The sequence below is a fragment of the Macaca thibetana genome, chromosome 1 (assembly GCF_024542745.1).
Source record: "Macaca thibetana thibetana isolate TM-01 chromosome 1, ASM2454274v1, whole genome shotgun sequence".
In the NCBI taxonomy this organism is placed as follows: Eukaryota; Metazoa; Chordata; class Mammalia; order Primates; family Cercopithecidae; genus Macaca; species Macaca thibetana.
In genome coordinates, this window is record NC_065578.1 from 136850934 (window position 1) to 136865935 (window position 15002).

A 15002-nucleotide genomic window follows, 5' to 3' on the forward strand; every position below is an offset into this window, starting at 1 on the left:
ACAGTTGTGAGCCACCGCACCAGGCCACAAGTCTGTTTTTATGATACTACTTAGCTTACTAGTAACCCATTATCCTTTGCTTTATCTTCTCATATTCTTCCCATATATACAGCTTGAATCAATATTCAACAAGTTCAGAAATCATACAAAAAGTCATATTATCAGCTCAGATCTATGTGTATTCCAGTCCTTATTCATCATTGCTTACAACAATTTACTTTATACATTGCTTATCTTTATATCCTTTTTTCTCATCATGTTTGTTTAGTTTTTGAGACAACTTAAATGACAATAGAGCTCATAATGTACCTTTGAAAGTGAAAGCCATAACATGGCATGAACATGATGTTTAAATACTTTGCTTCATCCTGGGATTTGAAAATGGAAGCAAGATAGGCTCTAGAAATAAACGGGAATTCAGCATTTATACTTTTAAGGCAGAAAGCATGATTAAAAGTTTACATAGTAGCAGGTCTCATCTGTAACTCCTGCATTGGTGTGTTTACTGGGTCACAGAGAAAATGTCATGTTCTTTTGGGTAGAATATTGAAATTGAACTTGGTCCCTATGAGATCTAGATTCCAGGCACAATTTCGTCACAGGATGGTGAAAAAATTATTTTGCTTTGTAGGAAGGAATAACCTGCTTTATGTTTTGTTTTTTGAGACCCAGGCTGGAGTACAGTGCCGCAATCTCGGCTCACTGCAACCTCTGCCTCCAGGTTCAAGCAATTCTCCTGCCTCAGCCCCTTGAGTAGCTGGGATTACAGGCGCATGCCACCACGTCTGGCTAAGTTTTGTACTTTAGTAGAGACGGGGTTTCACCATGTTGGCCAGGCTGGTCTCAAACTCCTGACCTCAGTTGATCTGCCCACCTCGGCCTCCCAAAGTGCTGGGATTACAGGTGTGAGCCACCGCATCCAGCTGATTTTAAGTTTTTAATCCCAGCACTTGAGCCAAGGAGGTGGAGCCCAGAATCGCTTGAGCCGGAGGTGGAGGTTGCAGTGAGCCAAGATCGTGCCACTGCACTCCAGCCTGGGTGATAGCCAGACCCTATCTCAAAAAAAAGAAGAAAAAAAAAAAGATTTTAAGTTTTTATATGGGGTATATAAAGTTTGTATGTTTTTTATAATTTATTCTAGATGTTCTTCTGCATTTTTTGAGGAAGAGAGATCAGCATTAAAACAGAAACGGCAGAAAATAAGGCTCTTACAACAAAGGAAAGTTGCAGATGTTTCACAATTCAAAGATCTCCCAGATGAAATTCCTTTGCCTCTGGTTATTGGAACGAAAGTTACAGGTAAATGAAAACAAGCTAATTACTCTTTTGACTTGTAATTTTTAATCAAGGTAATCTTTTTTGTTTCTTTGGTTCTTATTTTATTTCATTTTTAATTACCAAGAAATATTTACAATAGACATCGTTAACCCTCACCCTATCCCTATCCCTCACCTCTCTCTGAGCCTGATTGATGCTCAGGGATGGAGTAGGAGTTCTGTAGTACACATCACTTGATCTTTTTTTTCCTTAGTGACTTTGATTTTTCACTAGGATGTGTTTACATGTACACATGGGACAAAATTCTGAAGGTGTAAGTAACCCAGATAATCTCCATTCGAGAAATGGTTTTTAAATTTAGAAAGCTTAAACTATAGCTCTGTGCAGTTTACAATAGAAGTTATTCTTTCTGGCCGGGCGCGGTGGCTCAAGCCTGTAATCCCAGCACTTTGGGAGGCCGAGACGGGCGGATCACGAGGTCAGGAGATCGAGACCATCCTGGCTAACACGGTGAAACCCCGTCTCTACTAAAAAATACAAAAAACTAGCCGGGCGAGGTGGCGTGCGCCTATAGTCCCAGCTACTCGGGAGGCTGAGGCAGGAGAATGGCGTGAACCCGGGAGGCGGAGCTTGCAGTGAGCTGAGATCCGGCCACTGCACTCCAGCCTGGGTGACAGAGCGAGACTCCGTCTCAAAAAAAAAAAAAAAAAAAGAAGTTATTCTTTCTTCATGCATGAAATCTATTTTTTAAAGTAATTGGGAAAAAGTGTATTGGTTCAAAGTAACATCTACTACAATGTAAACTAAAGCCAACTGCCACAAAGATGAAATTTAATAATCTATTGGAGTAAGTATAGCTATGTATTATTTTAAAGTTTGTTTTTGTTTTTTTTTTCTTTTTGAGACCGAGTCTCCCTCTGTCACCTAGGCTGGAGTGCAGTGGCGTGATCTTGGCTCACTGTGGCCTCGACCTCCCGGGCTCAAGCAATCCTCCTGCCTCAGTCTCCCAAAGTGCTGGGATTACAGGCATGAATCACCACACCTGGCCATAAATTTTTTAAATTTTAAATTATTCTATATTTTCCTTCTACATTATTTGTTTTCCTTTCCTAACAAGCCTTGTCTGGTTAGTTCACAAACACCATTGTTCTCCTGGACTTTGAGTCTAGAAATAGTCCATTTCTAATGATCGAATAAAACTGAATTATTCACTAGTCTGCTCAACATTTTTAGGGGTGTAAATTTTGTCCATTTTATAGATGTGATTCTGTGTACTTATAATATGGAGAGAAAGTGCAAAATCTCAGGTTTAAGTTAATCCTTAATTACTTGGTGAAGGCAAATTACAATATATGTAATACAAGAAATAAGGTATTAAGTGGATAGAATAGGCTAGTAATTGTACTGAGTAATTGTAAGTGGACTTCAACCATTGAAAAATGGTCGGAGTAATTCGAGAATAGTTTTTGGAGGGGAAGGGAACCTGGAGTTACATATTTATGTCATTCTTCCTGACTCTAAAAGTGGTACATGTTTCTATTATATTATAAAAATGATTAAGAGGAAATGTAGAAAATAGAGAAGAGACCAAATTATGCATATGAAATCCTAACACAGTTTATCTAGGAGAGACTAGATTTGGTAATAAATGAGTGTATATTGACAACTTACTGTGTAATCAACAGATTATAGATGATATGATCCCTGTCTTAAAACTAGTCAGGAAATAGAGGTGGAAATGGGATGAGATGGGTAGACAGCATATTTGAAAAGTATATTAGTTCTTTTTTTTTTTTTTTTTTTTTTTTTGAGACGGAGTCTCACTCTGTCGCCCAGGCTGGAGTGCAGTGGCCGGATCTCAGCTCACTGCAAGCTCCGCCTCCCGGGTTCACGCCATTCTCCTGCCTCAGCCTCCCGAGTAGCTGGGACCACAGGCGCCCGCCGCCTCGCCCGGCTAGTTTTTTGTATTTTTTAGTAGAGACGGGGTTTCACCGTGTTAGCCAGGATGGTCTCGATCTCCTGACCTCGTGATCCGCCCGTCTCGGCCTCCCAAAGTGCTGGGATTACAGGCTTGAGCCACCGCGCCCGGCCGAAAAGTATATTAGTTCTAAAAACTCCATATAAATAACTACAGCAATAAAGTCTAGTATAAGTACTAATGCTGACATACTGATTTATGCCAGAGAAATGCTGACGTGAGTCGAGTGACTCTCAGACATATTAGGAAATCCTTAAAAATTCATTGTTTCAGAATTTTAAGGACTGGTGATATTATTTGACAAGACTGAAAATCTTAGATAGTGTTTTTATATAAGTACTCTTGTTACAGTGGTGAATAGGTTAGACAGGCTGTAGCAAAATGTGAGAAAACTACTAGAGCTGTTTTGTGTGTTGTGTTTTTTATTTTTGTTTTTGTTTTTTGAGACAAAGTCTTGCTCTGTTGCCCAGGCTGGAGTGCAATGGTGCGATCTTGGCCGCCTACAACCTCCGCCTCCAGGGTTCAAGCAATTCTCCTGCCTCAGCTTCCTGAGTAACTGGGATTACAGGCATCCACCACCACGCCTGGCTAATTTTTGTAATTTATTTAGTGGAGATGAGATTTCACCAAGTTGGCCAGGCTGGTTGGTCTCAAACTCCCAACCTCAAGTGATCTTCTGTCCGCCTTGGCCTCCCAAAGTGTTAGGATTACAGGCATGAGCCACTGCACCCAGCCTAGAGCTTTTTTTTCTTTTTCTTCCTTTTTTTTCTTTTCTTTTTTTTTTTTTTTTTTTTTTGAGACAGATTCTTGCTCTGTCACCGGGCTAGAGAGCAGTGGCTCAATCTCGGTTCATTGCAACCTCCGCCTCCCACGTTCAAGTGACTCTCCTGCCTCAGCCTCCCGAGTAACTGGGACTGCAGGCACACGGCACCATGCCCAACATATTTTGTATTTTCGCCCGACGTATTTTGTATTTTTAGTAGAGACGGGGTTTCACCATGTTGGCCAGGTTGGTCTCGAACTCCTGACCTCGTAATCCACCCACCTTGGCCTCCCAAAGTGCTGGGATTACAGGTGTGAGCCACCGCCCCTGGCCTAGCCTAGGGCTATTTTAAAGCAATGTTTTACATTTTCTCTTTGGGCTAGTGCAGAGGTCAGTAAACTTATGGCCTGTCGGCCAAATCTAGGCTGCCACCCATTTATGTATAGTTTGTGAGCCTAGAATACTTTTTTTATTTGTAAATGGTTGAAAAAAATCAAAAGAATAATGATATGTTGTGACTTATGGAAATTGTATCAAGTTCACAGGGCCTCCTTAAGGAGTAAACATGCTCTAAATAAGTTCATAACTGAAACAGACCAACCCACACAAAAAGCAAGTGTGACAGGATCAAAAAGATCTGCCAGTAATTTTTTTTGCCTACAAGAAAAAAATTCAATACCCTATGCAGCATACAATAAAAAATTGCTATACTTGTGGGGAAAAAAAAGACAATTCCATAGTCAATAAAAATGCCATCAATAGAGATAGACTCTGAGATGACTCAGATGTTGGGATTAGCAGACAATGACTTCAAAATAGCTATCATAAGACATGTTCATGAACTTAAATGTAAATATAAATATAATGAACACAGGAAATCTGAGTGAATAAATGGACATTTTTCAGATAAAGAAAATGAATTTAGAACTGAAAAGTATAATATTTGAAAAGAAAAACTTCTGAATGAGCTTAAAAGCAAATTGGAAACAGTAAAAGAATGGGTTGGTGAACTTGAGAATGTATCAGTAGAAATTATCCAAGTATGAAAACAGGTAGAAAAAAAAAAAAAAAAAAAAAAAAATAGACTCTCAGATCCCCCTGAGACAGTATTAAGCAAGATAACATATGTGTAATTGTGGTTCCCATAAAGACAGAGAAGCATTGGCACATAAAAAATATTAGACAAAACAAAAGCTGAAATTTTTCCAGAAGTATAGATCTAAGGTACTCTGAACCCCAGGCAGATACCCACGTATACACAAAACCCATCATTAGACACAACACAGAAAATCTTCAGAGAAACTCTTAAAAGTAGTCACAGAAAAACAGCATATTATGTAAGAGGAGCACTGATATGGATGGCAGCCAACTTCATATCAGAAAAAATGCTAGAAGTAATGCCAAAAAAGTTCTTCAGACTGAAAGGAACTTTTTTTACATTACATGATATCATATATAAACTAGAATCTACAGAAAGGACCATAGAACACCAGAAATGAATAAATATATGAATAAAATGAAATTATTGTGTTGCTAAGTTCTTAAATTTTATGTATGAACACACAGTATTAATTTAGTAGAAAGTAAAGGCCAGGCGTAGTGGCTCACGCCTGTAATCCCAGCATTTTGGGAGGCCAAGGCAAGTGGATCACTTGTCTCTACTAAAAATACAAAAATTAGCTGGGAATAGTGATGCACGCCTGTAATCCTAGCTACTCGGGAGGCTGAGGCATGAGAATCACTTGAACCCAGGAGGCGGAGGTTGCAGTGAACTGAGATTGCACCACTGCACTCCAGCCTGGGTGACAGAGTGAGGCTCTGTCTCAGAAAAAAAAAAGAAAGTAATGTTGAGAGTGAGCATTATAGTTCCTAGCCCATTGTGGCTGAAAAACTTTAGTATGCATCAGAATCGAATCACCTGAAGGGCTTGATAAAACATATTGCTGGGCTCTACCTCTGAGTTTCTGATTCAGAAGGTCTGGGATAGGGCCTGGGAATTTGCGTGTCTGACAAGTTTCAAAGTAATGCTGCAGGTTTGGGAACTGCCTTTTTAAAAAAAAAAAAACAAACAAAAACAAAACAAATGCAGAGAAGTATAGCTAAAAAGTCAAAAGAGAATTTGATTTTTTAAATACTGAATTTGGCCAGGTGCAGTGGCTCATGCCTATAATTACAGCACTTTGGGAGGCCGAGGCAAGCCAATCACTTGAGCCCAGGAGTTTGAGACCAGCCTGGCAACATGGTGAAACCCTGTCTCTACAAAAATTACAAAAATTGGTCTGGTGTGGTGATGTACTTCTGTAGTTCCAGTTCCTTGGAAGGCTGAGGTGGGAGAATTACCTGAGTCTCAACTGCAGGGAGAAGTGATTATACCACAGCACTCTAGCCTGGACAGAGTGAGACCTTGTCTCAAAAAAAAAAAATTATCTGATTTTAAAAAAAGATGGCAGGAAAGAAGGGACAAGGAACAACAACAAAAAACCCAAATGGGATAAATAGAAAATAGCAAGGTGGTAGACTTAAGTCTAGCTATCCTATTGTTATATTAAATGCCAGTGAACTATAAACACTTCTGCCAAGCACACTGGCTCACACCTGTAATCCCAGTACTTTGGGGAGGCCAAGGCAGGAGGATCACTTAAGCCCAGGAGTTTGGGACTAGCCTCGGCTACATAGTGTGTTGCAGTGATAAGACCCAACACCAGGTCGTGGGGACGATGAAGTCCGGCTGAATCAAAGGATTGAGAAAAAAGACAGTTTGAGAAAGAAGGTGGGACCAGGGGCCGATCGCAATTGTGGAGGCTGTGAAGGCCCCAAGCTCTGGGAGCCCTTGCTGTTTATTGGTAATCCAACAAAGAAACAGGTGGTGAGAATGTGGGGGTCAAAAAGGCAGGCACATGATCTACAGCTGTGATGGCTTAGCATTTATATAGAACATGTTCTGCTACTTGAGATAACAAGAATACAATCTAGGAGCCTAGGAGGGTTAGAAGAAAGCCAGCAAGTCTAGACACATTCTAGGGGACATTATGTCAGACATGCAAGCCCTGCCTCAGCTTTTTTCCTAACACTTAGCTTTTTCCCAACATAGTGAGACCCTGTCTCTACAAAAATTAAAAAAAAAAAAAAAAAAAAAGGTCAAGCATGGTAGTGGGCACCTGTAGTCCCAGCTACTCAGGAGGCTGAGATAAGAGGATCACTTGAGCACAGGAGTTCTAGGCTACAGTGAGCTATGATCATGCCACTGCACTCCAGTTTGGGTAATAGAGCTAGACTTTGTCTCTTTAGGAAAAAAAAAAAAAAGAAAACCACTTCAATTAAAAAGTAAGGATTGACCAGGCATGGTGGCTCACGCCTGTAATCCCAGCACTTTGGGAGCCAAGGCAGGCAGATCACTTGAGGTCAGGAGTTTGAGACCAGCCTGGCCAACATGGTAAAACCCCGTCTACACTAAAAATGCAAAACTAGCCGGGTGTGGTGGCGTACGCCTGTAATCCCAGCTACTCAGGAGGCTGAGGCAGGAGAATCACTTGAACCTGGGAGGCAGAAGTTGCAGCAAGCCAAGATCACACCCATTGCACTCTGCACTCTAGCCTGGGCAACAGTGAGACTCTGTCTCAAAGAAAAAAAAAGTAAAGATTATGAGACTGGATTTAAAAAAAAGTAAGACTCATCTATATGCTGTCTTCAAGAGTTGTACTTAAAATATGAAATCATAGACAGGTTGAAAGCGAAAAGATGAAAAAGATATGCAGTGCAAATAGTAACTGGAAGAAAGCTAAAGTGGCTATTTTAACATTAGAGAAAAATAGGTATCAAAACAGTATTGTCAGAGAGAAGTACTTCATAATGATAAAAATGGCCCGTTCATCAGAAAGATATACCAATCCTAATATTATGTATGTATATACTATATACCTAACAATAGAGCTTCAAAATACATGAAAGCAATAGTTGAGATAACTAAAGAAAGAAATAGACAAATCCACAACGTAGTTGTAGGTTTTAACACCTCACTTCCAATAATTAATAGGTAGAAGAAGCCAAAACATGTATGTACACATATAGAGGATCTCAACAACACTATCAATTATCTTGATCTAAATAATATTTTTAGAATACTACACTCAACAACTGCAGAATATATATGCAAATGACTTGTTTATCAACATATACCATATACTGGCCCATTAAAAAATGTCAATAAATTTTGAAAGATTGAAATCATATAGAGAATTTCTCTGACCACAACAGAATTTAATTAAACAAATTCCTTCTTTAGAAAATATTTTAGTAAACAAAGAGTAGTAGATTATTCCTCAAAAACGAGCAAAAAGAATAAAAAAGTCACTCTGTTAGGGATTTTGCTGTAGGAACAAAGAATCTGGCAGGTAAAAAGTGACTGGACTTTGTGATTGTCACATACAGAGTTAGAAGCACAAGAGTTTGACAGATGCACTGGGTATTCAAAGTAATGGAAAATTTGAATAGTAGAGAAGTTTGGAAAAATGTCTAGACATGATACTTTAGCTACAGTATATAGGAAGTTGTTTGAGATGTGATACTTAAGCCACAGTTGTTTACCCCTGGAGAAATGAGAGTGTTAAAAAAGATATTAAAATCATTGATTTGTTAAGAAATTATAAGAATCTGAACTGTCCTGAAAGTAATCTTCGTAAAATGAACAATAATTCCAGGTTATCTGGGATTTTCTGTAGGTTATCTAAAGGAGTAAATGGAAAATAAATAAAAATTTTATTTATCAAATAAATTTTTCAAAAAATAGAAATGAATAGAAAAAAAGTGCGTACATACACAAACTTTTTTTTTGTTTTTTGTTTTTTGTTTGTTTTTTGTTTTTGAGAGTCTTGCTCTGTCTTCCAGGCTGGGGTGCAGTGGTATGGTATGACCTTGGCTCACTGCAATCTCTACCTCGTGGGCTCAAGCATTCCTCCCACCTCAGCCTCCAGGGACTACAGGCACATGCCACCACATCTGGCTAATGTTTTTGTATGTTTTTGTAGAGATGGGGTTTTACCATGTTGCACAGGCTAGTCTTGAACTCCTGAGCTCCAGTGATCCACCTACTTGGGCCTCCCAAAGTGCTGAGATTACAGGCATGAGCCACTGCGCCCAGCTTCCTTTAATTCTTTCAATATATTTATAACAGCTGCTTTTTAAGTCTTTGCTAAATATATTATCTCTATCAATTTATTACTGTACTTTTCTTGATTAAGAGCCATACTTTCCTACTTCTTTACATGTCTAGTAGTGGAAAACTTGATATTTCAGATAATATATTATAGCAACTATGTATTCTGATTTTTTGGAGAGTTGGATTTGCTTTAATAACTTGGCTATGCAAATGCTGATGTCTTGCTTCATGTTTTTATTCTTATATTTATTATTAAACTTGGCTTCCAAAGAGTTGTGCCTGTGTCTGCATATAATTTAGTGGTCAGGGCTGGGTGTGGTGGCTCACGCCTGTAATCCCAACACTTTGGGAGTCTGAGGCGAGTGGATCACCTGATGTCAGGAGTTTGTGACCAGCCTGGCCAGCATAGTGAAACCCTGTCTCTACTAGAAATACAAAAAAAAAAAAAATTAGCCGAGTGTGGTGGCGGGCACTTGTAATCCCAGCTACTCAGGAGGCTGAGGCAGGAGAATCGCTTGAACCCAGGAGGCGGAGGTTGCAGTGAGCTGAGATCATGCCACTGCATTCCATCCTGGGCAACAGAACGAGACTCCCATCTCAAAATAATAATAATAACTTAATGATCACCTAATGATTTGAACAGAGGTTATGCTCAAACATCTTGATTGGGAAAAGCCTCACATTGATTTATATGTGAGTTGGAGAACGTATATACAAAGTTGCTGCTAGTTTTCAAGTCATCTTTAGCTTTGACTTTTTGCCAGACTATTAGATCTTCCCCATCCATTTGCGTAGTAACCCAGTTAGCCAGGGATGGTAGAGAGAGCTTATTTCCACCCTTTTATAGCTCTCTAGTTTCTAGGACCTCTCTGTTAAATTTCTGACTGTCTTTCATGACCAACCAAAATTCTGGCTGGTTTTTGTGACCAACCCTGAACTAATAAAACCATTCTCATCAACCACGTTGATGGTAGTAGTGGGTATGTGAATAACCTCATACAAAAAGGCCACTGAGTCCCCCTGCCCTAACTTGAAGCTCTAGCACTTTTTCAACAATAAACGTTTCTTGTTTTCTACATTTGATCCATTTCCAGTACCCTGGAATGGTTTTTGACAATCTCATGACAATCTCATTCGTACTTGTTTTTTGTGGAGAGGAATTACCAGCCTCTTCATGCCACCATAACTAGTAGTCCTTTTCTATGTTTATATTTGTTTATTCAGCTTCATTATTCACATCTTCTGTATCCATGTTTACTTTTCCCTTAAAGGATCTGTCAGAAACTGAGAGGGATTTTCGTCCTCTACAGTTGTGTTTTTATCAATTGATCCTTTTATTTTAAACAGTTTTGCATTGTGTATTTCTGTGTTCTATTAAAATGTTGTGTATTATACTATTTGGTTAGTCTAAAATATATTAGTTTGCCCAGTTTAAAGCCATCGATGCTGCTGTTCTTAAATTTTTTACTCATGTTGGATGTTTGTTTGGATTTCTCTGATGTTATTTTAGGCTGGACTTAAATAATAGTGACAGAGTTCATCTGTGTCATCAGTTCCAAGACTACTAGTTTTAGTGATTCACTAGAAAGACTCAGAGTACTCAGTACATGTACTCATGGGTAACATTTGTTACAGTGAAGGATACAAAACAAAATTGGCAAAAGAGTAAGGTGCCTGGGGCAAAGTCCAGAGGAAACCATGGGCAAGTTTTCAAAAGTCCTCTCCCAATAGAGTCATGCAAGACTTTTTAAATTCCCCCAGAGACAAGTTGTCACAACGCTTATAAGTGTTGTCTACCAGGGAAGCTCATTAGACTCAGTGACCAGAGTTTCTACTGGGGGCTGAGTATGTAGACAACTTTTGCCTAGTACATATTAAAATTCCAGTCTTCTAGAGGGAAAGCAGGTATCCAGCATTAACCACATCGTCTGCACGATCTAGACACAGTAAACCACCATTATTAATTAGGGAACAGTGGGAACACTTCTGAAATCAAAGTTCCCAGATACCAGACAAAGGCCAACCTTGCAAGGAGGTTCTCCTAAGTATAGCAGTCTCAGGCCTGCTGTATTAAATTCTTTAATTCTTTTCTACACAAAATCTTTGTCTTTTTTTTTTAAATTGAACTACTCCTGGTGCTTCACTCATGAGTTTAATGACCAAAGTTCTTTTATTGTTTTTTTTGCAGTTAAATTATTTAAAATATTTTTCTCTTAATTTGGGAGTAATATAATTTTATTCATATGTGAAATTAGGGATCATCATATATAGTTTTGGTTTTTGTTTCAAAAAATCTTTGCTGTTTCTCTAAGCCAAAAATAAAGTGCATGCTTGTTTTGAAACTCTAATAGACAAAATACTGTACTATGATTTAAATTTCATGCTTGGAACAGTTTTATATTTGACTCTTCTTTGTATCTCCCACACATCATAATGCCTTTGTTCTTTTCTCAGCACGATTACGTGGTGTTCATGATGGTTTGTTCACTGGACAAATAGATGCTGTGGATACTCTTAATGCTACTTATAGAGTAACTTTTGATAGGACAGGGCTTGGAACCCATACCATCCCTGACTATGAAGTTCTCGTAAGTAGTATTTCATAATACATTTGTGTTTTATGCCTGTTAAATGTGTTATATAGAGTTTTCTTAGAAATCGTGTTTTATGTTAGAATCAAGACTTTAGCTCACAGAGGAAGAGATCCTTAGGGGCCCCCAGCCCTATTTGCTAGACCCCTGGTTCGGAACTATACTTAAGTCTTCCATTTTCCAGGAACTAGAATTTCTCTGTTGGACCTTAACGACACGGCACTTCAGTATAACCAAACTGATGAGTCCTGACTAAATAACCTTGGAGAAGAAGCTACATAACGTTTTCGTTGCAGCTGTTAGGTTAAAGTATAGTCCTTTTGCAAAATTATTTTTAAAGTATGAAGTAACATCTTGTACTTATTTGTTCTCCTGTTTTATTTTCAGAGGTATGCAGGATGGGTGTTAATTACCTTCGCTTTTGCATGATGAAACTCAGACATAAGTACAGTTGCGTAGTTTATTCAAGGCTCTAGATCTGGTTTCCTATTAGGCTGAGACTAGAATCGAGATCTTTTTTTTTTTTTTTTTGAGACGGAGTCTTGCTCTGTCGCCCAGGCTGGAGCGCAGTGGTGTGAACTCGGCTCGCTGCAACCTCTGCCTAGAATGTATTTTTATATATGTATGTCTGTCTTTGTAAATATATTTCCTAAAAGAAATATATATATATATATATATATATATCTCCTTAGTGCAGAAATACAATATTGCTTGATATCTCTCCACAATAGGAGAGAAAGAAAGTTGGAACTAAATGTAGAACAGAGTACACTACTCTTAAGTTTTTACATTAAAGGATTAAATCTTTAAACTCTCCTTTCAAAAAAAGTAAATTGGCTGGGCACGGTGGCTCATGCCTATAATCCCAGCACTTTGGCAGGCCGAGGTGGGTGGATCACCTGAGGTCAGGAGTTCGAGACCAGCCTGGCTAACATGGTGAAACCCCATTTCTACTAAAAATACAAAAAGTTAGCCAGGCGTGGTGGTGCGCGCCTGTAATCCCAGCTACTTGGGAGGCTGAGGCAGAAGAATTGCTTGAACCCAGGAGGTGGAGGTTGCAGTGAGCCCAGATCGTGCCATTGCACTCCAGTTTGGTCAACAAGAGTGAAACTTGGTCTCAAAAAAAAAGTAAATTGCTTCTTTGTTTAATTAATTTAACTGTTTTTATGAGGTCACCCAAATATTTCTCCCTGGCTAAATAAGAATTGATTTTTAATTATTGTAGAATATATTCGGAAAGTCTAAATGCAGATAACCAAAGGTGGCCATAGAAAACTTTAATAATAATCTTTGATTCTCTGAACTATTTTGACCCCCCCCCCTTTTTTTTTTATTTCTTTTTGTCTTCTGGAGGTTCATCCTTTTGGCAGCAAAGTAGTGTTTTCATACTCTGTTTTAAGTTCTAGCCTTTGATCTGTATAGACTAATATGCTACTCTATAAATAATTAAATATATAAGTAATAAATTCTATATGAATCATAGAATATGTGCGAATATATATCTCAAGCTGAAATACAATAATTATAAAGCTTAAATGATGGTAAATTTCTTTAAGTTTTGTGGATTAATCTGTTTTCTCAGAGTAATGAGCCTCATGAGACAATGCCAATTGCTGCCTTTGGACAGAAACAGCGGCCTTCTCGATTTTTTATGACCCCACCACGGTTACATTATACTCCTCCTCTCCAGTCACCAATTATGGTAAGTATATTTTAGAAATATTATCAATAATTTAATTGATTATTATGAAGGTGAACTATATTCTTAAGAAATACGCATCTATTACAACTACAAAAGATACGCAGACTGTTTTGAATTGAAAATATTAAATAACATAAATAGTTGCTTCACCTCCAGAAATATTTTCCTTTTTATTGGATTTTAATATAATATTAATTATAACAGAATTTTCTGTTTTTCTAAAAGTAAGATACTTCCTGGCTGGGCGCAGTGGCCCACGCCTGTAATCCCAGCACTTTGGGAGGCCGAGGCAGGCAGATCATGAGGTCAGGAGTTTGAGACCAGCTGACCAACATGGTGAAGTGCTATCTCTGCTAAAAATACAAAAATTAGCTGGGTATGGTGGTGCGCACCTGTAATCCCAGCTGCTTGGGAGGCTGAGGCAGGAGAATCACTTGAACCTAGGAGTCGGAGGTTGCAGTGAGCTGAGATCACATTTGGCAACAGAGCGAGACTCTGTTTAAAAAAATAAAATAGGCCGGGCGCGGTGGCTCAAGCCTGTAATCCCAGCACTTTGGGAGGCCGAGACGGGCGGATCACAAGGTCAGGAGATCGAGACCATCCTGGCTAACATGGTGAAACCCTGTCTCTACTAAAAATACAAAAAACTAGCCGGGCGAGGTGGCGGGCGCCTGTAGTCCCAGCTACTCGGGAGGCTGAGGCAGGAGAATGGAGTGAACCCGGGAGGCGGAGCTTGCAGTGAGCTGAGATGGCGCCACTGCACTCCAGCCTGGGCGACAGAGCGAGACTCCGTCTCAAAAAAAATAAATAAAATAAAATAAAATAAAATAAAAAAATAAGTTTCTTCCTCTGAATAGTCAATGATTAAATAATTCCCTTTTATTCCCACAGGATAATGATCCTTTATTGGGACAGTCGCCGTGGAGAAGTAAAATTTCTGGCTCTGACACTGAAACATTAGGTGGTTTTCCAGTAGAATTTCTTATCCAAGTGGTAAGAATTGTTCTGAGTATCTTGGCTCTTTGTTTAAAAACTCAATGTATTTTATGTTATTAAGGTTGAAAATTTTTCTAGGGCCATGTAGGTTTATCACCGTGTAGGTTTTAAGAGGTACTATTTCCAACAAAGCCTAAAAATAAAAGTTATAAAAAAAAGAAAAGACTTACAGATCTTTTTCTTGAGCTTTGTCTTGTGTCTGAGTTCTTATTATTCTGCTATTTTAAGGGCTCAAACATTCTTGCATATGTTCTGTGAAATTCTGAATGTTTGGCTGTTAATAACTTGGGTAACTATGAAGGCTTTTATTTAGTAACCTCAGCATATTCTGCTATCATTAGTCAGTTCAACAGTTATGATGTCCTGGCTAGCTTATATGGTTAGAAGAAATTTTATTTCTTTTCAGAGACTAGAAACAGGTATTCACTTGCTAAGTACTTAGTGATTAGACACTGAGAAATCTAAGCCTAAACTGAAATAAGTATAAGTATTATATTGGAAAATTTTCCTTGTAGCTGAACTCTTAAAAATGTAATGAG

The 15002-nt window shown here is 38.6% G+C and overlaps 1 protein-coding gene across 3 annotated transcripts in view; it reads left to right on the plus strand.

Annotated features, from left to right (window-relative positions):
- LIN9 (lin-9 DREAM MuvB core complex component) overlaps positions 1 to 15002 on the plus strand; it is an 88867-nt gene that overhangs the window by 28742 nt on the left and 45123 nt on the right. For all 3 annotated transcript variants that reach the window (XM_050757509.1, XM_050757506.1, XM_050757508.1), the window contains 4 exons: positions 1142 to 1299; positions 11629 to 11762; positions 13348 to 13467; positions 14359 to 14460. In XM_050757509.1, coding sequence (XP_050613466.1) covers positions 1142 to 1299; positions 11629 to 11762; positions 13348 to 13467; positions 14359 to 14460 — 514 coding nt within the window. The remainder of the gene's footprint in view (positions 1 to 1141; positions 1300 to 11628; positions 11763 to 13347; positions 13468 to 14358; positions 14461 to 15002) is intronic.